General features: G+C 42.5%; 2 protein-coding genes across 3 annotated transcripts; one reads left to right on the forward strand and one right to left on the reverse strand.

Annotated features, from left to right (window-relative positions):
• The first annotated feature begins 336 nt into the window (after positions 1-336).
• On the forward strand, positions 337-2,841 carry sp8a (sp8 transcription factor a). The gene is made up of 2 exons (XM_067611882.1): positions 337-503; positions 1,214-2,841. The coding sequence occupies exons 1-2, from the start codon at positions 483-485 to the stop codon at positions 2,444-2,446; spliced, it is 1,254 nt and encodes a 417-aa protein (XP_067467983.1). The 5' UTR covers positions 337-482; the 3' UTR covers positions 2,447-2,841.
• Positions 2,842-3,654: 813 nt separating this feature from the next.
• itgb8 (integrin, beta 8) lies at positions 3,655-20,890 on the reverse strand. 2 transcript variants are annotated; one of them, XM_067611177.1, is made up of 16 exons: positions 20,030-20,890; positions 18,848-18,933; positions 16,690-16,861; positions 16,418-16,524; positions 15,952-16,091; positions 14,855-15,020; positions 13,076-13,234; positions 12,790-12,885; positions 12,369-12,461; positions 11,099-11,239; positions 9,454-9,874; positions 9,068-9,290; positions 8,863-8,966; positions 8,265-8,381; positions 6,582-6,745; positions 3,655-5,555 (listed from the first exon to the last, which is right to left on the reverse strand). In XM_067611177.1, exons 1-16 carry the CDS (start codon positions 20,115-20,117, stop codon positions 5,427-5,429), a joined length of 2,406 nt encoding a protein of 801 aa, XP_067467278.1. In that variant the 5' UTR covers positions 20,118-20,890; the 3' UTR covers positions 3,655-5,426. The 2 variants fall into 2 exon arrangements, with proteins under 2 accessions (XP_067467278.1, XP_067467279.1); XM_067611178.1 differs by lacking the exons at positions 18,848-18,933; positions 20,030-20,890 and having other exon boundaries at positions 16,624-16,703.
• Between the last annotated feature and the right edge of the window lie 2,812 nt (positions 20,891-23,702).

Here is a 23,702-nt window from a genome sequence, read left to right on the forward strand (position 1 = left end):
CCTCTGGTGTCAGACCTTTGTAAATAAATTTAAGAAATGATATAAAACTGCTAGAGTAATCATAAGTGATAATAAATGGAGAAGAGCACATGCAGTCATAGGTAAGAAAAAAGCTAATTGTCAATTAGCTTTTGGTCTATTTAATGGTAGGTGTGACCAGTTATTCGACTTTTCCGATTATCCATCACTGCTCGGGATTTATTGTCTTGAACTTCTTCTCGTCCCACTTTGTTGAAGTTTTAGAGCGAGCGCTCGTGAGACCTCACCTTTAAATTTTACGACGACCTCGAGCGCAAACGTTCAGAGACATTCTGAGCTGCTTTCTGATTGGTCCTCAGGCTCCCAGCGGCGCTTCAAAGCCACGAAGAAGCTACAACTACCAAAGCAGTTAGAGACGGAGCACAGACTCATCACATCGAGACACTGCGAGCACACACACACAAACACACACACAGTCAGCCGAAGTTATCACAGTACAGACCATGGCTGCTACACTGCTAGGGGTAAGTTTACATTTCCATATATTTTACCGAAACACCTTTTTTTCCGAGAAATTGCAAAACATATTCGTGGTTATTTAATGCGTCTGTGGTATTCAAAGTGCAGCACGGAGTTGTAGTCAAATACTTTCTTCTTTTTAATTTCCTAGTGTGCTGCTGTAACCGATAACATTTATAAAATAATATAATTATAGGCCTAATAAACTGGTATTACTGGCTTACAGTTGTGCCTAATTTACATGAATAGTATTAGGAAACCTGGTTTAAATCGTGAGTTTTCTTTCCACTGTTTCTTCCTGTGATCATGACAGAGTTAATGAATGCTGTTACAGGTTGGGAAACGAGTAGTATTGACTCAAGTGAAAAGAAAAGCGACAGTTGAGCATTTGATTTTAGGAACCATCCTAATGTATTCTAACTACGATAAACTGGTATTTTTTCAGAATATGAAAAAGTTTACTTGCTGCAATGTTGGAGCTGTTTGTTCATTCATGACAAAACATATGACTCCCCCGCTTTATCTGATTAAACTAAGTCAAAGATTTGTAAAACGAAGAGCTATGCCGCATTCTTGATTTACATAAATTTAATCTTTGAGACCCAAAGTGTTTTTATCAGTGCGCGTAACTAGCGCACTAGATTTATTGCGCGTCTTTACGCACATTGTATTTGGCCTTGAGTCGCTGACCTAAATGTTTGTGCGCTCCCCTCAGGAGGAGCCCCGGCTGGGCAGCACCCCTCTGGCTATGCTGGCCGCCACCTGCAGCAGAATCGGTGAGCCCAGCCCTTCGTGCTCCCCTGCTCTTTCCGATGGGGCCCCGGGGCTCGTCAGGGGTTTTCACCCATGGAAACGGAGCGCCCCGGGCACCAGCAGCTTGGGCACCTGCCTCACCTCACTCGAGGTTCCCTCTGGGACCTCCAGGAGTAACGGGACCGGGCTGACAGAGACCTCCAGCGCTTTCTCGGTGACCACCGCCACCTCCCCCTTTGGAAATGATTTTTCGATGTACCAGACCGCTGTGCCATCAGACACCAGTGTTCCCGATCCCGCGCACACACAGCGGTCTGTGTTTCTGACCAAATTTCCCCCCTCAATGGAAAGCATAGCGGGGATATACCCAAGGATGCACTCACATCCCTATGAGTCATGGTTCAAGCCTGTGGGGGAGGTTGGTAATGGGTCTTCTGCCTGGTGGGATATGGGTACCAGCTGGGTGGACACCCAGAGCCCGACCGGGTTATCCTCTCCTCTGAGCGGCTACAGCACTGACTACAGCTCCGCCTTCAGCTCTGGTGCGTCTCAGCATCTGCTCCCCGCCGCGCAACACCTGTTTGACGGCTTCAGGCCACCTGCCCCGGCCTCCTTCTCAGAGTCCACCACGTCCGGTGCACCTGCGCTGACAGGAGCCCCCGTCGTTTCTCTGCCGGCATCTTCCCGCTCCTCCTCACGTCGCTACACCGGTAGAGCCACCTGCGACTGCCCCAACTGCCAGGAAGCGGAGAGCCTTGGCCAGGGGGGCACGAGCCCGCGGCGGAGGGGCTTGCACAGCTGCCACATCCCGGGTTGTGGTAAAGTTTACGGTAAGACTTCCCACCTGAAGGCTCACCTGCGCTGGCACACCGGGGAGAGGCCGTTTGTCTGCAACTGGCTCTTCTGCGGGAAACGGTTCACGCGCTCCGACGAGCTCCAGAGGCATTTGCGCACGCACACCGGAGAGAAGCGCTTCGAGTGCTCGATTTGCCACAAACGGTTCATGCGCTCCGATCACCTGAGCAAGCACGCGAGGACGCACAGCGCGGAGGGCTCAGAGGACAGCGGGGAACCGGGACTCGGTAAAACCAGCAGCGACACGGACAATAGCATCACAGGTAGCCCGAGCCAGTCTCCCGGGCTGCACGTGCGTGAGACTGTCCAGAGCACCAAGGGACAAAGTGCGGTGGAATAATTTGCAAAACTAAACGAACAAAGCAACACGTGGGCATTTGATCACCAGCCTGTATGGAGTGTACTTAAAAACTAAAACTGGCACTTTATGATGAACTTCAGCTGCGGATGAACATTGTGTCCTTACCTCATCTATGTTATTTTAGCCTTCTTTAAAATACATTTTTACTCTACAGTTTATTTGAAGACATTTGTCTGTGCCTAATTTATTCTACGAAAATTCATTTTTATTAATGGAGTATTTGTTTTTATATATCTGGGGTTATTTGTTGATATACATTGATTCTGCCATTATGGTTGTAGGTTATCTTAAAACATCTTTGGTTGGAACACTAAGTGTTATAATTTATCTTGCTTGTATCTCACTGACATCAATAAAACAGGACAATTTTGGGACATTTTTCGTTTCTCTTCAGGCCTACTATCATTTAAGCATTTCTTACATATAATTTGCATTGCATTATAATTAGTGACTGAAGAGTCTTGTTTTTTGTTGTTGTTTTTAGAAAAATAAACATAAAACATTACATAAATTATATCGAATATAAAACTAATTATCAATATCTTAACCAGTCTAAACCAGGCAAAAAAATATTCTTAGTACTGCTTGAATTAATCAAACACTCTCATTCCATTTTTAAATGGATTATTAGGATGTTATCCACAGTTTTTACAGTAGACGTTTAATACAACATATATTAGTTAAGACATGTTAAACGCCATTAAATGAAATAAATTACGACTTGAAGTAATATTTCAGTTGAGTTGTGGGTATAACAAGTCAAAACTTCCTCCTTTTATCAATCACTTTGCAGTAACCTTCCTCTCAGTTACCTTTGTGTGCATCTCCACCTAGTGTTCAGATTACACAGTCACCTGTGTTTGTTGCAGCACATGTGGTTTGGATCCTGCTCTTGAATCCAAAAGTTGGTAAAACTTTGAACTTTTGTACATTTTGTGGCACTGCACATATGAACACAACACAAAAATGTACTTTCAACTGAGCTGAACACCGTGACATTCATTAAAAATCAGGGCATTTTGCAAATAAGACACTGGTCTTGCTTCATTTGCTACTGTCTTAATAATAATATTCGTTGGGCTTCTCATGTCTCCTTATACTAACATGAATTAGGCCACATTTTCCTTAAAAGTCTTAATTCAACTTTAAGTCCAATGGTATAGAAAAGCAGAAGCTCTCAACAGAAATGATAAAAATCTTGCACATTTTTATTGTGATGAAAACAGTCATGCTACACATCTAGTCACATTGATTGACAGCAAAACTACAAAAAAAAGTGCTGTTGTTATTCCGAACTCAGTGCCCGGTTAGATGAGATGATTAATACCTTATTGCTGAATTATTCTCAGGGTTAGAGACAAACTGCTCTTCATAAACACAAACAGTACTTCCACCTGTAACTCAAGTAGCCTTGCCATAAAATAGCACAATTAATATATCAAATACAAAGAAAATATAATAACATCACAATAAATAATAATTAGTGTTCCTGACTTACAGTAAAATAGAGCAGCTATTGCTGTAAACATTGCGTTAAATAATAATCAAAAAGAGGAACGGGATTGGGCAAGCGAAATTCTCACAAGATGCCATGCAATTGGCACTCTGGATCCAGAGGATCTAGTGCATGAGGGGTGTTAGGAGTGTAATTCCACCTCTGATCTCTGTACCTTTAGAGCTGAGTTGTACCTTTGCCCAGGCGTTGTTATCAAAGTGTAAAGTTGTCAGTCCAGTGCAGCTGGATGTAGCAACAGATGATCATCATTAAATAGATTCATGCAGACACAGTTCTGTCTCTGATGTAGAGGTCACATGCTCAGGCTTTTGATGATATTGTTACCAGTAATTGTCAGTATATTGTTATTTAAAATACTTCCATTGTAATTCCAGTGGATTTGTTACATTAGCTTCAAACGCACTTATTCACTTTTAATGCCTTCTAATGCCCAATTTATAGCACAAGAGTTCTTCCAAACCCACTATCCAGTTCTGTCCTGACATGACGAGCCTCCTCAGTTTTCAGTAGTATAATGCAAAACAATTGTTCTAGTGCAAGTCTAACAGATTATTAACAACTGAAAATCACATAAAACTACATTCTCCCCTATCATGATAGAAAAAAATGCCATAAAATAACACTAATTTGCTATTGCAGTTGATCCGTTAACAAAAAGACAATGCAAAAATACAATGAAACAGTTCAAAACACTAGAACAACGTACACCACCAATCACTGAAAAATCTACTCAAAGTAAAAATGTAAAATAAAAAGCCATATTGAGTCATTGGTGTGCCTCACGAGTTAAATCCCAAGGCAATACAGCTGAGGTCAGGAATGTGTAGACAGTATAATTGGAGGAAAAAAAATGTCGTACCTCAAGCTGACCACACGGGGGCAGACTAAGACAGAGAGATATTACATTTGGAGTGTTGGGGAGCCACACAATCACGTAAACCTAAAACATGTAGTGTTTTAACTACAAAATCATAAATAGAGAGACTAGATAGAGCATCAATGCATGTACCTGCACCACACACATACACACATGCGTGCACACACGCACACACATACACACACACACACACACACTCATAAGTTAGAGCAGTAATTGCTACATGGCTAAAAAGCGAGGAACCCTTTACCCTGTAGAAGAAGTAGCCTCCCTGCTGCTACAGAGGAAGAAGAAGTGGGGGACTTGTGCTCTTTGTCTCATCTCGATTTCCGGGATACTGGCCACGTTAGTCACACACTATGAAAAGTATTTCAGTTCATTTTACAAGTGTGATTCCACAGAGGTTTCATAGGTTAGTTTACTACCATCAGAGTGTCCATGTAGAACTGGTTGGAGTTATATGAAGGTTAAGAGAGAGAGCAAGAGAGAAGCCATAAGTCCAACTCTTCTCTACTGAATGTCTCTACTGACTTCCTTCTGATCTTCACCTTGACCTTTGACTCTGCCTAGCACTGCCAGGGGTCACCGAGGGGCATCTTGGGAACTTGGATGTGCATCTCCACAGGTCGGTCGGGCGGGTGGTCCCTCCTGTAGGTGACTGTCTTCTCATTGGTTGTAGGAATGTATGACAGGTCCTGAAGGGTAACAGAAATATGCAGTTAGTCACACCCAAACACATACACACGCATGCATCCATGGATCTACACAGACAGATTTAAACCAAAACATGATGCTTGATTTAGTGTTGCATTTTTTTAAAGGCGGGGGAATCACAAGAGGTCAAAATTGATGCAGTGGTGCCTAACATTGGTCATGTGAAGGCTAAAAATACTGTGCTGTGACAAAATGAGGACTATGTCCATAAAATCTTCCATTAAAAATATGTAGTTCAAGCCAAGATCACTCAAGTGATGGCACTTGAGTAATTTTCTAAGACTTAGGAAAGCTGCTCCAGAGCCAGAGATGACATTTCAGTGTTTTCACAGGCTGTGTAGAACTCCTGACTGCTAAATTGACATTGACATGTAAAATCAGTGCAGTGCCCCTTTAATATTTGCTCATTTTGAGTGGATTCAATAAAAATTCGACTTAAGTGGAAGGAAACCATTTGTCACCTTATGTAATGATTGAGGAAGTATGTACAGCTTTACAACACTAGCAAAACTCCCCTGAGAGTATCATTTTTTATTTGCAAAATTAGCAAGAATTTAAGTTTTACCCAAACAGATGCATGACTTTGTAATATGTCATTGAGATGATGTACAGTGGTGTCACGAACCATAAATGGCTCTAATCCAAACTGGCAGTCTAAACCAGTTTAGGCACACATAACCCCAGAAACTCCCCTACCCCTTGTAAAAACCTCCATCTTTTCTTTCTTCTCAGTAGTGCTGTACATCACTGTAAGGTCACAAATCTGGACTGTGTAGATGGCGAGCTGGGAGTTGGGAGGAAATGTAAAATACAGCTGTACTTCTGACGGCAGACTCAAATTTCTCACTCCTGGTTCTAGCAGACAGCGTGCATGAACAAAAATAAAAGAATTACGGGGTGCCTTAATGCTTCTGAGGGCTCCGAGGACGCCTCAGCTCCGCTAAATTAAAGCCCTGCAGTGCTGATGATAACCACATTCAGCCTTGTATGGACCTTTGTGAGCAAACCTTGCCAGTGCAGTGATAGTCTCCATGCTCAGCAGCGTCCCCTGGTGACCAGCCTCTCTTCTGTAGCAGCAATCTGGACACGGCCACCACCACCAGCCCACACAGCACTGTCAGCGCACACACACTCAGGAAAGTTCCTACCAGCCGGCTGTTGCTTGCACACTCTGTGGACACACACATAAACACAAACACGCGGGTTTCACTGTGGAGAGCTGGGATACTGTGATGGGAAAAAAGTTTAGGAAAGTGAGTCATAGGGAGTTTAAACAAACACTGACACATATACACATGCACACTTAAATACACATGAAAATATGTAATCAAAAAAGACATGGAGGTGCAGAGATACCTCGTGACCATATCCACACAAAAGACCAACACACGCACATTTATACTTTTATACTTGTGACGACCACCTTTCCTTAGCCCCCTTATTCATCCATAACCATCACAACTACATGCCAAACCCCAGCCCTTACTCTAAATCTAATTCAAACTTTAATCTTAAAACCAGGTTTTAATCCTCAAATAGCCCTAAAAGAAGTGAGGACTGGCCAAGCTGTCCTCAATTTCCAAAAATGTCCTCACTCTAGGTGAGCCGTGTCCTCACAAAGATCGATGTACCAATAGAAAATTGTTTTACATACTTTACTAATAAATCCAACATTAATTAAAGTTCACAAATATTATAATCAAATTGTAACTATCAAAGTTTGTGGGTTGCTGTGAATGATATACTATTATATATTAGTTTGTTAATAATACTGATGCATCCATGCATAAGTAGTATTTTAACTGCATTATATACATTTAGGTAGTTTACACTATACAAAAACATTTCATTTTTAAAGCTTACATGTCTTACAGTAAAATCTTAATCTAAAAACTTATAACTGTAGTTGTCAGATAGATGTAGTGGTACAGTACTTGAGTAAATGTAATTAATTTCTTTCCACCATTGAAGAGTACGTACACACACACACACACACAGAGCTCAGTCAGGGGCAGCGGTGCCAGTGGTGCTATACTGAATAGTTAGCTAGCTGTGTATCTGCTGGGGAGCATGTGTGGATGACGGGCTCAACGGGCTCGACGGGCTCATCGCTTAACACAAAGAGCCCAAAGATTGCTCTGACATTTTGTAACAGGGTTACCATGGAGACCTGGCTCCTGCTGCACCCGGGAGGAGTGGGTGTACGCAGGAAGAGAGTGTCCCGTTGGGTGGAGGGGTGGGGGGATGAAGGGGTGAGGGGTGATTGCGGGGGGGGTCGACACACAATGAGCTGTGCTGTTCCAAAAATTGGGAAGGCGGGGATGAACTGTAGCATTTGGATGTGTAATAATGTGTGTGTGTGTGTAACCCAGGGCATGTGTGAACTAGTGTGTTTCAAGTTGTGCATGTGTGCATGTACGTGTGTGTGTGTGTGTGTGTGTGTGTGTGTGTGTGTGTGTGTGTGTGTGTGCATTTGTGCGTGGCTGCGAAAATCAAGAAAGGGACTGGGGAACTGGGAACTGAGGGGAAATGTAAAATACAGCTGTACCACTGACAGCAGGCTTGCTGACTCAAATACACCAGGGTATAGTAGTCCAGCAATGGTAGCAACGGAAGTGACCTGGAATGAAGGCGAGCGTGTGTGTGTGTGTATGTGTGTGTGTGTGTGTGTGTGTTTATTGACATTATACCTGGTCTTGTGCTAATGTGAAGCTGGTTCTGTCCAGACTCTGAGCTCGTTTGAAACCGATAGCGACAGCTGTCATTACTGATGTACATACACTGAATCCACATCTCCCCTGTTTGACCTAAAAAGAGAGAGAGAAAGCCGAAGTGAAATGATGTTCAGTCCAAATATGTGAAAGTTTACACCCAGTGCTGTGTTTTTTGGCTCTTAATTTTTCACTTTAAACACCAGACAGACACAGTTAGCAACTATCTGGTGAACATAGTGGGGCATTAAGCAGATAAAGAGCCACATTATATATGTGACTTGACTTACAAAAGCCAAATGGACACAACCATGACCTCAAATGAATACTGCTCCCAGTTGGCCAAAAAGATCAATTCATGCAGCTTTAAGTTCTTGTCTAATAATAAAAAGACAAGCTGCATCTTTTTGACGAAGAGGAAGCTCAAATGGTGCCCATGCTTTCGATTAAACATAAAAACCACATCCTAGTTCCTATATATTATCAACTTCTCTCAGAACAACAAAACCACACGTGGAGCAAAGCCCAGGTGTGAAATTGTGCTCAGAGCAGATTCTATTGGCTAAACCAGCTGTACCTGATACATCATCCGTGTAGCCCACCAATGAGGCGCAAGTATTGTTGCAGTGTCCCGCCTCTTTTTGCGTGAGACCATGAGACAGGTGGCAGCCCACGCACTTCCTGAGAGAGAGAGAGACGGAACAAAATATATATAACTGTATAAAGATTTCAGTATTAAAAGTTTCCATCATGCTTTGTTGTAGAAGGAAATGAAAAAGTACCAGTATGATTGGCAGGTGGTTTGGCAAGCAGGACATCTCTCACAGAAGTTTCCAGAGTATCGGTGGTCATCACACACACACTTGTCACACACGCACTTGCCCCGCCCGCTGCACAGCAGGCCGTCGGACGACTGGCAGGTTGCTGTGGAGTCGGTACAACCGCAGCTATCACCTGTCCAGCCGTCCTCGCACACGCACTCACCTGACACACACACACCCCGTCCTGAGAGGGACAGACAGAGACAGGACAAAATATTATGTTTGTGCATCAAAGGTGCTCATATTATTACCATTTTAATCCTCTGTTATGTCTCTATGAACTGAATTTATGTGATGAAAAGTGTTTTTTTTTATTTTAAGTGCGTCCCTGTTATTCTCCCCCTTACCTCCACACAGCAGTCCGCCTTCGTAAGGGCAGGAAAAGTCATCTATCTCGCAGTATTTCCCGTATACTGTCCCGAGCCTGCTCTGCTCACACACACACCTCCCGCATTCACATACTCCCCGACCACTACAGTCCACGTCAGACCCATCAGCTCTGCAATTCCAGTTTGAATCTCTGCTTGAGTCTTTAAGAAGTCCCTGATCTGGCCTCTGCTCCCACTTGGTGCTGTCTACAGTCCCGCTGCATGGTGATTCGTTGCTGTCACGGCAATGTCCTGTTGGTCCACAACTGCAGCCACATTTAGAGCGAACCCTAACAGTAGTAGATTCGTTGTAACCCACAGGGCGAACCATCACTGTTATATCTTCATCTTCACCATCATCCGGACAAGAGCGCAGGCCGATGGTGATGTTGAAGTAAACCTGCATGAAAAGACAAATAAATTAACAGTAACTGAGTGATGTTTTAGTGGTTTTTGAGAAGGTAGATATGTAGATTCATGTATTTAACAGTAATAAAATGCAAATACAACACTGCAATCACTCAGTCCTGACATACAGTACATTAAAATGTGGGTAAAAAACATATTTAAAAGCTTAGTTGTGGTTCCTGTTAGAAAGGATGAAGGCTGACAAATCTGCAGGTGGGTCAAGATAGGTTAAAAAAAGAAGCAGTTTAGCAACCATTTCTTAAATCTCTTAAATCTAAAAGGAAAAACATATAATGAGCTTCCTCTCATTGCATAATTATAGAAATCTCTGATAGGACTTAAATCGTGTGTAACCAGGAACTGTGTTCTTGACAACTTTCTAAGTTTAATGTAATTTCCTTTCCAAGTTTCATGTTTTTGGTGTAGAAATATGCGTACAGTCAAGCATTTCATTTGATTTTTATCACCATTCTGGTAACTGTGGGTACTTTCCGTAACTCACTTTAATCCACCCATGGATTAAAGGGCTGAGCTTCAGTCTCTTTGTACAATAGAGTAACTATAGAGCAGTGATTAAGCATCTTGGTAGACAAAGTTAAGAGCCCCAAAAGGTTAAAGAGGAGAGGGGTCTCACAGGTAGTTAAGGGAGAAAACAGAAAGGAAATGTTCTTTTAAGTACCAAAAGATCCCTTTGGTTGTTATAATTGAACATTTCTGTGACACTCAGCCTTCTGTATAATCATTATAAGTAAGTCAGAAAAACCTGTGTAGTACAAAGAACTCTCTGCAGCACTAAAATCTTCAAGTATGCCTTTTCTTTTAGTGGCTACATGAAACAGACTGCGAGTACAATAGATTTCCAAAAACACATGTCCTATTTGTTTGTATAAAGGCCTCTCATATTAGGCAACAGAAGGATTTTAGGATGAAAAGTTCACGGAATCACATGGAAATGTTTTCCTGTTAAATACAGCCCCTAATCCGCTCAAGTCGGATTATTTACCAAATCTTTTCTGTCACGTAAAGCTCTCAGTGATGTGTTTGTCAGCGTGTTTGCATGTGTCAAAGTAATCCAATACAACCAACAAATGTCCTGTGACATCTCTGGCAGCTTAATTCAAAGATCTGTAAATAAATATGACTGACATTTAGCTGTTTAACTGTATTAGTCATGTGTGTGTGTTCTAATACTTTCATGTACTGAAGGTGTGTTTACCGTCTGGTCAGGTTGAACCCCCGTGCAGCTCTGGTCCTTAACAGTGGACCCATCAGGACAGATGGGAGACACAGACACCCAGTACCTGCTGACTGCCTTGTCTTCGACTGACACTGACACCGCCACCTCTGACAACAACCTCTGGGCGCAGAGATGGTGAGAAGAAATGAAAAAGAAACATTAAGTTTACTACCTGACATTGAGAAATTCTTTTAAGTATTATGTTTAAGGGGAATGTAGGAAAAGATAAAAGACAGTAGAAAGAACAGTGGCCATTTTAAATTTTAATGACCATAATTTGTGAGATTGAAAATTAATGAAGCAAGAGGGAGAACGGGTGACAGAAAGGGAGAACTGTGATTAATTAAAGTTGTCACATGTCCTGAGAAAGCCCTCATTGTCGTCCTTTCATTCTGAAATACAAGGGGGCTTATGGGAAAAAGGAGGTGGGGCCAAAAATAGCATCTTTGTATTCGTCCATGATTAGGACACATGGTTTCCGTGGGGATCTGATAGCTATTATAATGCCAGCTTCTGTTCGGGCTCTGCTGCTTGTGTGTGTGTGTGTATGTGTGTGTGTGTATGTATGCGTGGCTGTGCACCCGGAACTGTGGATTCGGCAGATTCTCGTAGCAAACAATGGAGCGCTGTGCCTGAGGCAAGATTATAGCCTAGACTGCTGCCAACTGAACAAACCCCTAGTCACTCACTCAAACACACACGTACACACACACACACAGAGGGCCTTAACCCTCCTTAACCTCCTGTTCTCATCTGTGTTTTTCTGTTTCATTAGGCCTTCAGCAACCAAAAACAAACTTAATTTCATGCAATTTTAAGTTTTCTTTACAAATATCTTTGGCATTTTTCTGCACTCTGAGCATCCAAACCTAAATTTCCTGCGTACTTATAAGTAGTATGTGCTTTCAGACACTCAGTATCACTTATTCCCACGCCTTGTCTGCGAACAGGATTGTGCTATTAGTGAGTTTGCATATTTTACAAAACACAAGGCCCAAATAAAAGTTTCATGTTCCCTCATCAGATAAGCGGACTAATGCTTCTACTCTTTTGAACTGGGAGTGCGTGGGCTCATGGATGCAGCTCATGCTGTGCTGCTGCACTCTTCTGCCCAACCTTTCACATATCCCTGTTCTTTGTTTGTGGTCTAAAGGATGAATAATACACAGAGGGAGGACAGGACAGGAAATTTAAAAATGAGAGAGAAGTGATTCTCTGCAGTTGCAGAGAGTGGTTGATTGCTCTGTACCTTGTATGCATCCACCACCAGCTCTATAAGGTTTGGGGCCTGGAAGAAACCTATCTTTCCCAGGTAGGAGCCAGGCAGCAGGCGCACTAACTCCTAGAGAAGGAAAGGTAGATGAGGTCAAAGCAATACTTTTGATTTTGTTAAAAGTACACTAGTGTCAGAAACCTGACATATCAATACCACTTAAATAGCAACATATTTGTTCCTGAAGGAGAGACGCAAGAGTTCAGTTCAGCTCTGGAGCTGTTCCTACTGAAGCTAGCAGGGATTCACTGTGTTGCTAAGGACTCGTGACACGTGGTAGGTGTTTACTGATGTTATGTTGAACGTTTCTGGCTAAAACGAAGTTGCACTTCCTGGGAAAACTATGTATCACAACGGAGGCATGTGTTGTTTTATACACTCATGTAGGAGAGATTACCTCATACCACTGGTACTGTTGCTTCTCCACAGCAAAGATGGAGTAAATATTGTTTTCCAGCAACTTGTCAGACAACTGGCCCACACTGGGATGGTCCTGAGAAAGAGACACAGTAAATTAACAGTTTTTTAGAGAAACATGCTTTTCACAAGACAGCAACAATAGTGTACACAGTCCATGTAGGCATGTGACCACGTGGGCTTTAATTAGTTGATTTGTCACGCTGTGTAATAAATCCTCAGGGTAGCTCCTGTGAGCCTGACTGCTCAGCATCTTGTCCTCTCACCATCCTGGTGCTCCCCGTGTAGATGTTGTTCTCCAGGTGACACAGGCCATCATGTGGCGTGACAATCCCTGCCAGCCGGCTGTCCAGGGCAAGGTGGGAAGGCTGGTCGGTCATCAGGAGCAGCAGACGTTTGGATTCTGGCCGCCAACCCACCGCTCTCTGACAGAGAGACAGAGAGGAATTAAAATGTCATCCAAATATGGTTAAATTATGTTTAATGGTAATTTTAAGAAAAACCTCGCTTTGATTTGAAGGAAACCAAACAACCATCACAATTATACAGGACTAGACAAACTACACCTTATCAGACATAACTGACAAAATTGGCAAAAACTGCTCTAGTATTTAACTTATTTTGTTCATTTATTTAACCGTTATTTAACCAGGGGACTAATGTTATGATTAAAATCCTCTTTTTCAAGAGGTCCTGTCCAAGATGGGGGATAAAAGCAGGAACACAAAATATGTCATAAGAGCAAAATTGAATAAAAATGCAACTGTTAAATTATGCCAAATTCAATTATTGTCAAAAAGAATCATAAAAGAGTGCAAACAGAAACAGCTTAGAGTACCTCCTTAAAGACAACATAAGAACAGTCTAAGAAAATAAAATAAATACAAAGAATCTAAAACTAGAGATGCACTGATACCGTTACTGATATTGGATATCGGTCCAATACTGACTCAAACAGCTGGATCGGATCGGTTAGGAAAGCAACGTTTAAGTTAAGCCTGATTTTGCCTTACACATAAAAGAATGATCCCAGTCTCTCCCACACAGTGAGGCATACAGCTTTTAAGTAAATGCTGGTATCAAACCGGCACTCAGTATCGGACGGCACCCAAAGCCCAGGTATCGGTATCGGGACTGACAAAGTCAGATCGGCGCATCCATATCTAAAACTATCAAACAATAAATGAATGAGACTGAATCTCTCACATCCCTCCATATCCAGTAGAGAAAGCATCATTTTCCGCAGCAATTATTAAAAGCCACAAAATATTTTACGTTCTGTTTTTGGAGAAGAGTTTTACCAATGACATCATTACTATTACCTCATATCACTTGTCACCAAGACACGCACAATGAGTGCTGTGGAAAATATGTGCATACTTTATATCTTAAATGTTTACACATGTTAAGATACTGCAAATTCAAAACATTTTCCTCATCTGAACTATATTAGTTCCCATGGAAAAGCAGTAGTCAGAGAGTCTCCGTCTTTATGTCTGTGATTCGTCATAGACAGTGTGAGCAAAAAGGCTCTGTGTGGATCTCTGGGCACATGTGTGTATTTAAGGAAACCCAGTGAGCTTATAAATATAGGTCTGACATAATGGAGAGTCTATTTCTAGACTTATGACCACCACGGTGTTCCCCTACAGCCTGCTTACTCAGGACCCCCAGCATGGTCTGACTCACACCTCTCCTGCAGCCATAGTATAAATGACTATGACTCTATGTGTGTGTGTGTGTGTGTGTGTGTGTGTGTGTGTGTGTGTGTGTTTATATGTGTAGCTGTCATTCCCTATTAGTGCTGTCATTACTTAGTGGCATTCCAGTTGTACTATCCAATGCTGAGTCACAGTGCCACCAAATTCCTCTTTCACTGCCATGCAGACTTATCACCATATTAGGGTTTATCTCATTTTTTCTGAACTATTCAAGAAGGACATAATTGAGAACCCCTTACATTAAGAGAAAGTGTGCATGCCCTGAAAATCAATCTCAAAATATTTTTATAACCCCTTCTCTCTTCTTAACAAACACCCACACACCTGGCAGACAGCAGCTTGCAGCATAGCATCCAGTCCTCCCTCAGGCGTGTCCATGTTTCCGGAGATGCGCTGGCGTTTGATCACACGTGTGAACTCACTCATATTCCCTGTCATACTTAAGACGTGGTGGAAGCCGTGGGCTGGCCGACAGCGGATTTCGTAATCACTGGTGAGAGGCGGAGACGAGTCCAAAAAGATTTTTAATTGCAACATTCAGGAATGCAGAGCTCCAAATCAACAACCAGAACAAACAAATGTCAAAAGCTTGTTTTGTCGGTCTCCCAGCACAGCTCATCATCATAACAATGTTGCCCCCAACAACTGATGAGTCTTTGGCTTAGTCACACCAAAATTGGGAACAATTAATGAGAACAGCTGGCTTGGATCTTTTTAGTCAAGCTGGTGGCGTGGCTCTTTTTCTGTCTGTCTCAATTATTCAATGAATTTGCACAATATTTTGTCAACATTCATAATCCCCAGAAGATGTATCCTAAAGACTTTGATGATCCCTTGACTTTTCCTCTAGCACTACCATAAGGTTGATATTTATGGTTTTGAATGAAATGTCTAAACAACCATTGGAAGGATTGCAATTAAATTTGGTGCAGACATTCATGTTCCCCTCAGGATGAATTGTATTAACCTTGGCAATCCTCTGACTTTTCCTCTAGCATCAACATCAGCTGAAAACTTTACTTTGTCCAATACTTTAGTTCATGACCAAATACCTGCAGAGCTATAGCTAGAATGTCATTGTAATGACATTCCCATCTGCTTCAGCTGTATTTTGTATTTACTGCTAAATAGTAAATGCCAGCAGGCAACTAAGACAGTGAATATGATAAACATTATATATGCTAGACATACAGCCTCACAGAGCTGCAAGCATGGCTGTAAACTCTTAGTCTTGTTCAAATAATCACTCAAATTACCACAGCATTTATGTTATTTGGGGAATATAGCAAGGCAAACTCTGATGGTGTTATAAATGTATGATGCTGATTGCAAGAAAATTCACAAAATGAGCTACTTAAGGCGGATTAACATTGCTTTATCAGGCTAGTTCAATAATCCAGCTGACAAATGATGTGCCTTACCTGCAGGGGTTGTTGATCTTGGAGGGATGGACATTGATGTAAGGGGAGACAGGTTTGTCCACAAACGAGCCGAAACCCAGCCAAAGGTCTGAGGAGTGCTCCGTCATACGAAGAGACAGAGCTACGCCCACCGTCTTCAGCTGGACCGTAGACAGCAAGCAGAAGCAGGTGGACACAGGATGGGAAAGCCAATTATGAGTAAGTTTGTTGCTTGTTTATCAGATGTCAAATGTAAAGACAGTAGCCATATAATAAGCCTGAATGATTTAATACCAAACTGTTATCTGTGTTCTTAGGTCTAGATTTTTTCGGACCGTGATCAAATCAATGTGAGAATTTGAGTAAAAAAACGTTGTGATAATTCCAAATTCCTCTCTTCTTAAGAAAAGAGAGCATAATGCTTCCGCACTGACTCACTGAACGGTGGTGATAGATCAAAGGTAGAGTTGAATTTATGAACACCTACATGATCAAGGTTTTCCTGCATAGATGCCGATACATCCACCAGGTAGTACAGATCCACAGGATAACGCTCCAGCTGCTTCACAGCCACTATGAAGCTAGCCTCTGAACCTGGAGGCACACACACACACATACACAAACATATAATAAAATAACAGCAGATAACTCTAAACCTTACTTCAGAAAACTTCAAGCAAACCAGAGATCCACCATTTTATACTTGACTTCAAGTCCTACTCGAGACACAAACATGTTCAAATCCAGAGGCATCTGTACCGGGTCTGAGGGTGATGCTGATGTCTTGTGGGGACACTTGTGTGCTGCTGGTGCTGGCGTTGACCTCCACTTTGATCTCCGACTGCTCCATGAACTCTTGTCCGCAGCCTCTTCTGAGCAAGTTCACCGGTAGGTCGCAGCGGTGGCTAGGGCCCGCTCCATCCAGAAAGTCCTAGAGGTCACACAAAGTCAAGATCAGGTAGTCTTCTTTTATTAATATATTTTGATTATTTCAGTTATTAATTCTACAGTAATAAAATTATATAAAATATAGAAAACAGCACATAGAGAATGAAAAAAGACAAAAGAGAAAACCTGCTAGACAGTTGTAAAGATAATCCAGCTACACTGATATTATCACAGTAATCGGATTTGTCAGGAATGAGAAGTGACACAAACAACAGGGTCAAGTTGAAAGCCACACTGTCTCATGTGACCTCACAGGTTTCCTATTTGTCTAATCATTATTTTCTACTTGAATCACTGTCTGCAGTAGATTTCCAGAGTACAGTATTTATCGCATGTGTTAATTTACCCATGGCTTTTGATCTTTAGTCTCGGTGTGATAAGCCTTTTTGCTTAAAGCGCTTTGGTTTATTTGACACAAGAAAGTCATTTCAAATCGAAACCAGTTTCACAATCAGTCGCGTTGGTTTCATTATTCATTTCTGACATGTTTATGATGTTTGTATTGATTTCTTACATGGTTACACTGACATGAGAACCACTGCTGTTTTATTATGCGCTTTTTAAGTTATTTATTAGTTTGAAATATCAGGAACAAATGTGTGTTTTTGTTTAGTCATGCGATCATTGCGTCACTGGTTAAATCTTAAGTAGGAATTTTGATGGATAGAGAAGAGATTACATGGTTCGATGGGCTTTTTCTTATTCAGGATATAATTTAATCAACACTTCACTGAATGACTCTTGATATGTTATATAGCTAACCTCTCCACTAACAACCATAGCTGCCCTGACAATACAACAGTGTCATGACTTGCAGCTTTGCAGTGGATTAGTGACCTTTGATCGTTTAGTCTGTGAGAAACACAAATACAGAAACATAACACTAGACCATAAAATGTGAATATTTACAACATGCTCATTCATAAGATGATGGTATGAGTCATTTTTCTGTAAATAGTGCGACAAGACCAGCAGGATTGTACAGATGGGGAATGAATACCCTTAATTACTTTTAAAAACAGCAATTGCATGAAAGCAAAGCAAACAGTCTACAATAAAAGCTGAAACTGAATATGTGACCAGTGCCTGAACCTGAAAGTTAGACTGAATTTGGTTTATTTATGGCTCTCTCCCTGTGGCTATAATTTGTCCTCTAACAACTCTGAATATCAAAAAGTTTCAGAGTGACTTCCCGGGACTTTCCTTTCTTTCCTTTGGCTGGCACCGAATGTCAATGACTGTGCGTTAACATGCGTGTGTGCTGTACCTGCTTAGTTTGAGGTGCTTCTCCAAGCATGACTCTGAGTTTGTGTGTGTGTGTGTGTGTGTGTGTGTGCTTGTGTGTGTGTGTGTGTGTGTGTGTGTGCGTGTGTGTGTAGGTGGTTAGGAGTGTTTGAATGCTTTCACACACCGGTGAAGCCGGCCCTACTTAATGATGTCAGATAAGGTTAGGGTTCACAGGGTGGGAAACCACCTGAAGTCTTTAAACACACATGTTGACAGTCTGGTGGAGTTTTGTGCGTGTGGGAGTTATTGTGTTGTTCAGGCTGCTGTGTTTGGAGGCTTTACAGCTTCTCAAATCTGTTCAGTGATTCTGGAAAGACTCTTTACGAGACAGACTGACACCAAAAAAAGCAAAGACAGATACAGACGCAGGCGGATCCGCAGAATTGCAGTGATGTGTCTAGACTAAACACATGGATAGAAAGTGGCTCTGCCTCTGCTGCTGCATGAGAACGCACGCATGGAAAGATTCACACACAAACAGCCACACACACAGGTCATAGGGCAGGCCACCAAGCTTAAACATATGCATTATATTCACATCTGTGGATGGCATCAAAGCCTTGGTGTGTGTCATCTGAGGAATGCTGCTGAATATCTGCCACGTTCCCCCTTTTTTTTTTTTTTTTTGTTTAAGCTTCTCTCTCTCTCTCTGTTAAACACACATTTTTGTACGCACTCCTACCTCCTTGAAGCACCAGGCACACTGCGGTCCACGTCTGAGACACTCGGCACAAGAAGTGATACTGGGAGACCAACATGCGCTGTCACCTGTCGAGAAGAGAAGAGGCAAAAGAATCTGTAAATTCAATTAGCATATGAAAGAATGTGTGTGTCAGCACTCATTAGCCATGCAGTCGAGCCCCTGTGGATATGTAGAGATCTCATGCATACTTTTGATGATCGAAGCACCACTTAGGATCTCATATGGAGTTATTCACTACGAATCAGCCGGCCGTGTTGTGGGAAAATGACTGGGAGTGTGGGAACAGGTGCTTCAGTCATTGAAATGGTGCAATAGATCATTTCCACAGACATACACACCAACCCCCACACAGAGGACATCTAATCATGAATCAGTCAGTTAATACTGCATGTGCATGAACTTGTTAATGGAGTGAAGGGCCAAATCACTCTTGCAAGATACTTTTATACAGCCTTAGTAGAAAAATACAGCAAGAATCAAGACTGAAGATTTTACGAGGTGACAAAAGGCGCAAAACGGACCTCAGGCTTACTGTAGTGGGATTAATGATTCATTGAGATGATTTATCTGCTGAAATCCAATTTTCCACAGCCATTGCAGTGAGCTGAGATAGAGAAATGTAGGACAGAGAAAGGCTGCAGGTCTGAGCATCACTAACAGCCCACTAACAAGCCGCTCTGACCCAATTAGCGCTCCTGGCCTCTGGCAAAGCTCTGAATAGGTGAAACATTTAACTTCTAATTATAACTGATCAATAAAGGCTGAAGTAGAAGTTGATGCAGTCTAGGCTGTTCAACAGACACTCAGACTGGGGCCCCAGGGCCAAGATTTTACAGGTTCCCCCTTAAAAATAAGCATCTATTTCACTCATTTAAGTGAGAATTTATAAGTCTGACTGCTTTAAAATCTTAATTGTCCTCCTCTAACATGTGATAATGACAGCTTTGTAGATACTGAGTGCTAAAATGCTCTTAAATATGCGTCCTTAGACATAAATCTTTTTTCAAGAAGATCTTGGGAAACCAGTCGACCCCCTGCAGAGCACAGATGCCTCTGATGCGGGATGGGAGCTGATGTTGCGCAGTGATGGTTTGACATGATACAAGATGTAGGCTAATTGCTAGGATATGATGTAATTGGTCCTAATGAACCTCCACTCACCCGGTCGGGAAGCTTCTGCGCAGACCCCTAAGAAGCCGAGCAGGAGACACAGAGGGACGCTGCCGTATGTGCGGAGCCAGGAAGTCATATTATCCTATCCACACCGGGAGTGCGACCGGAGCGAGGAGGCAGAGGAGCAGGCTGTGCAGCTACTGGAGATGACGTGGAACCGGGGGAGACCGGGCACCGTGCGTCCGCCGCCGCACTAACAATAGCCGGGAGTGCCGGACCGAGCCGCGGGGCATTGTCGTTCACCCAATAACCTTCTAATCCCGGAGAGGTATTCACATCCCCCGGTCAAATCAGCTTACAAGCGCGCTCCCCCGTCGACCAGGAGAGGAGGTGAAGTAATCGGTCGAGTGCGGCGACAGCTCGGCTGCGGCGCAAGTCCCTCCATCTATTTCCATCCAGCCGCAGGTGTGCGACGTGTCCGGGTCTGCTTCCTACGACGGACCTCCTCTCACAGCTGAAGTCTCATCCCGGGACAGAGCTGAACGGAGTTACAGCGAACACACCAGTAGCTGCCAGTGCTGCGTTCAGCCGGTGCGCACCAACATGCTGACTGAACATCCCACACTAAAACCAGGAGAGTGACCGTGTTTTAACCGCTGTACTGACTCAGGCGGTGCCATGGCAACGACGCTGTCCTCGGTTTTATCAGAGAGAGAGAGAGAGAGAGAGGGAGGGAAGAGAGACAAATAAGGAGAGAGAGGAAGACAGACGTAAAGTGCTTACTACAAGCAGTTGCGGTGGGGTGCATTCCAGCTGAAGTATGGCCTTGAATTGAACACTGATGTTTATATTGCTTCTCCAGGGAGTCATTTAACAACACTGAGGGCTCCTGTGTGTGTTGGGGGGGGACTGAAATTGTGGATGGATGATGGGGGTGCAGGGGTAGAGGGAGGGGGGTCAGGAAAACCAGAGCTCTTGCAGAGGGGTTCACAAGCTGGTGCTAAAGGAGGAGGAGGGTTTAGGTCCATTGTGCACAGATTCCAATGACATGGAGTAACCTCGCTCCGCCGGCTGCTCCGCTGAGCAGGAGCCAAAGACTTTCTAAACAACTCAACATTTTAAGCTTGGGGGAAAACAGAGCCGCTCAGGGACAAACGACACAATAGTCTACCATCTTTGGCATGATTGGATGCTTGTCTCTGGCAGAGGTCTACCAGATAAAGCAGACATGTTTTTCTTGGCACGTAGCCTAAACAGTGACTGTGAAGACTCCAGCAGTTGCAACCAATTCACAGCAGTAAGCTCACCCTGCACACACACTCACACAAGTCCCTTATCTACTCTGTTTGACCCCATCTGTCATTCAGGAGCGCTGGAACCAAGCCAGCTACGCCTCTCCTCTCATTCATTCACATAATTTGTCAAACAAGGATTTTTGAAGGGGGAGTGCCAACACCTCCTCTGTTCGTGTCCTCTTAGCAGTCACTCTCAATTATGGTAATGATGCAAACACACACCATACTGTTTTCTGAGTGTGTGAAACATCTCTGAAATCCAGATTCCAAGACCTTCCACTCATAGATGTCACCCAGGCCAAGGCAGGGAGGGTTGGACAAAATATGGATCTGTTCTCCTCCAAGCAAGCTTGATAATGGACTCTGGTGTAAACACTACCTCGGCCCTATCAATACTGGTCAACATCAGCATCTTAATGACATCTGTCGTCGTTGTAAAGCTGACACAAAACACTCCTCTTTCTATCAATCCTCCCCCACCTTTTTAACCTCCAGGTCCTCCCCCTTCTTTTTTCTCTTTCTCTCCCACTTGGTGTGTTTGTGTTAGCAGTCGGCTGGGCTTTCCCTCACGCTGGTCTGGTTTCATCATTCTCCAATCACACTCACACACACATACACACCAACCTAGTTCATGTCCACTTTTGAACCACCACTCCCACTTTAACACCTGCCTGCCTTTCTTTCTCTCCAAATCCCCATTCAAAGTCAACTCCTCTCACCGGTTTTCGCTCTGAAGTGTCTCCCACACTCGCCTTTCAGCCGCACATTCTTTGGCACAACTGGATAAGTTGATGGGAGGACAAAGTAGGGGTCAAAGGTGAGACGGGACCCTGCTGGGGATTCCCATGCACAGACCTAAACCAGCCAGCACAAGTGCACAAAGTGGGTGAATCTGACATTGTGAGCAGTGAAATATTCTGAAACATTTGTGCCATTTACTGTGTGTGGGAGTCTAACAATCACACAATTGTAAATTATTTTTCTCTTCAAATCACCATGATTCAGCAAATTGAATTCCCCTCTTGTACTTAGTAAAAATTTGGCATTTAGTGAACTGAATTTTCCCCTCAGATTATTATCACCTCTCCACACCTACGTGCAAGCATTAACACACAGACAGTACAATACACACACTCACTGAAATGTTTTTGTTTTCAAATTCTCTTCAGACAAACGGGTTTTAGATTAAACAGCAACTTCTTTCAAAACCGCACAAATGAGGTCATGGAGATTTAAATTTGGCAACTGCTATTATTGAAACTGTAGTCACAGACAGATACATTTCATTTTGTGACAGCATGAAAGTCTAAAAATAGCTCTTGAGGAACCTTTCCTCTGTATGTTCCTGTTTTTCTATGTGTGTCTGTGTAGGAGTATCTATTTGTTTGTAACGATTTAGTCAAAGAGTCTCCTCCATGGAAATTCAACATAGAACTGAAATTTTTGAGGTGATAGTGAGCAACATGTGTTGGTACGCATGACTGCATTGTCTAGTCTGAACCCCCTTGTTTCTATTGTAACCACTTCACTATTTTGAATGTCACTGTGGTAACAATCTGTAAATTTTTGAGTGAACGAAATCTCTATTACCTTATTGCGCAGAATGACGTGCTAATCTGTTTTTTGTTATTTGTCTTAAACATAAGTGAAACGCATGTGATTACTGCATGTTCAGTTTTTAGTATCATTTTTGTTCTGCTGTGAGATCCAAACTTATATATAATGCTGAGTGAGTTTGACAAATCAAAGGCCAACAATCCTTTTTGAGATCATATTTCATCTTGGGATAAAAAGAAATGCGATTTTCTGTCAGGGTTAAAGCATTTCAGCATTACATTTTGTGCTCATTTTTGCAGTACAGAAGGAAATATTGTACTTTTTACTCCAATTAATGTATCTGACAGCTACAGATAACAGTTACATTAAAGATGAAGATTTAACTTACAAAACATGTGATCATTGTTACAGATTAAACAACCCAATAGTACATACAGTGGTTAAAACTGGCTCCACTTCTACCAGCAACAACATATAACTATTGCTCACATATTAAATCATATGTAATAAAAAGCATATAATAGAATATATAATAATATTACACTTACAGAGGCCATTCTGCTGCATGATGAGTACTTTTGCTTTTGACATTTTGAATATATTTAGGTAATACTTCTGTACTTCTACTTTAAAGAAATCTTGAATGCAGGACTCGTAATGGAGTGCTTTTACATTGTTGAATGCTTTTACTGAAGTACCAGATCTGAATATTTCTTCCATCTCTACTATTAAGCTGCATCCATTCAACTTCCATTCCACAGCTCTCAGGTATGATGTGGGGTTTTTTTTTTGTTGTTGTTTTTTTACTGTTTTTCAGCAGTGATACCAACTGCGGAGATTTTCTCAGTTTGTTATAAAGTGAAAATCAT

The sequence above is a fragment of the Thunnus thynnus genome, chromosome 15 (genome assembly GCF_963924715.1).
Source record: "Thunnus thynnus chromosome 15, fThuThy2.1, whole genome shotgun sequence".
NCBI lineage: Eukaryota > Metazoa > Chordata > Actinopteri > Scombriformes > Scombridae > Thunnus > Thunnus thynnus.

Bases quoted from the DNA above. Each gene is read 5' to 3' on its own strand.
- itgb8 (XM_067611177.1), bottom strand. From the start codon at position 20,117: ATGACTTCCTGGCTCCGCACATACGGCAGCGTCCCTCTGTGTCTCCTG. The intron at 16,862-18,847 runs GTAGGAGTGCGT...TGTGACCTCTAG, and splicing joins GTGCCTGGTGCTTCAAGGAG to GACTTTCTGGATGGAGCGGG. The intron at 16,092-16,417 runs GTAGGTGTTCAT...TCTACGGTCCAG, and splicing joins TGCAGGAAAACCTTGATCAT to CTGAAGACGGTGGGCGTAGC.
- sp8a (XM_067611882.1), top strand. From the start codon at position 483: ATGGCTGCTACACTGCTAGGG. The intron at 504-1,213 runs GTAAGTTTACAT...CGCTCCCCTCAG, and splicing joins TGGCTGCTACACTGCTAGGG to GAGGAGCCCCGGCTGGGCAG.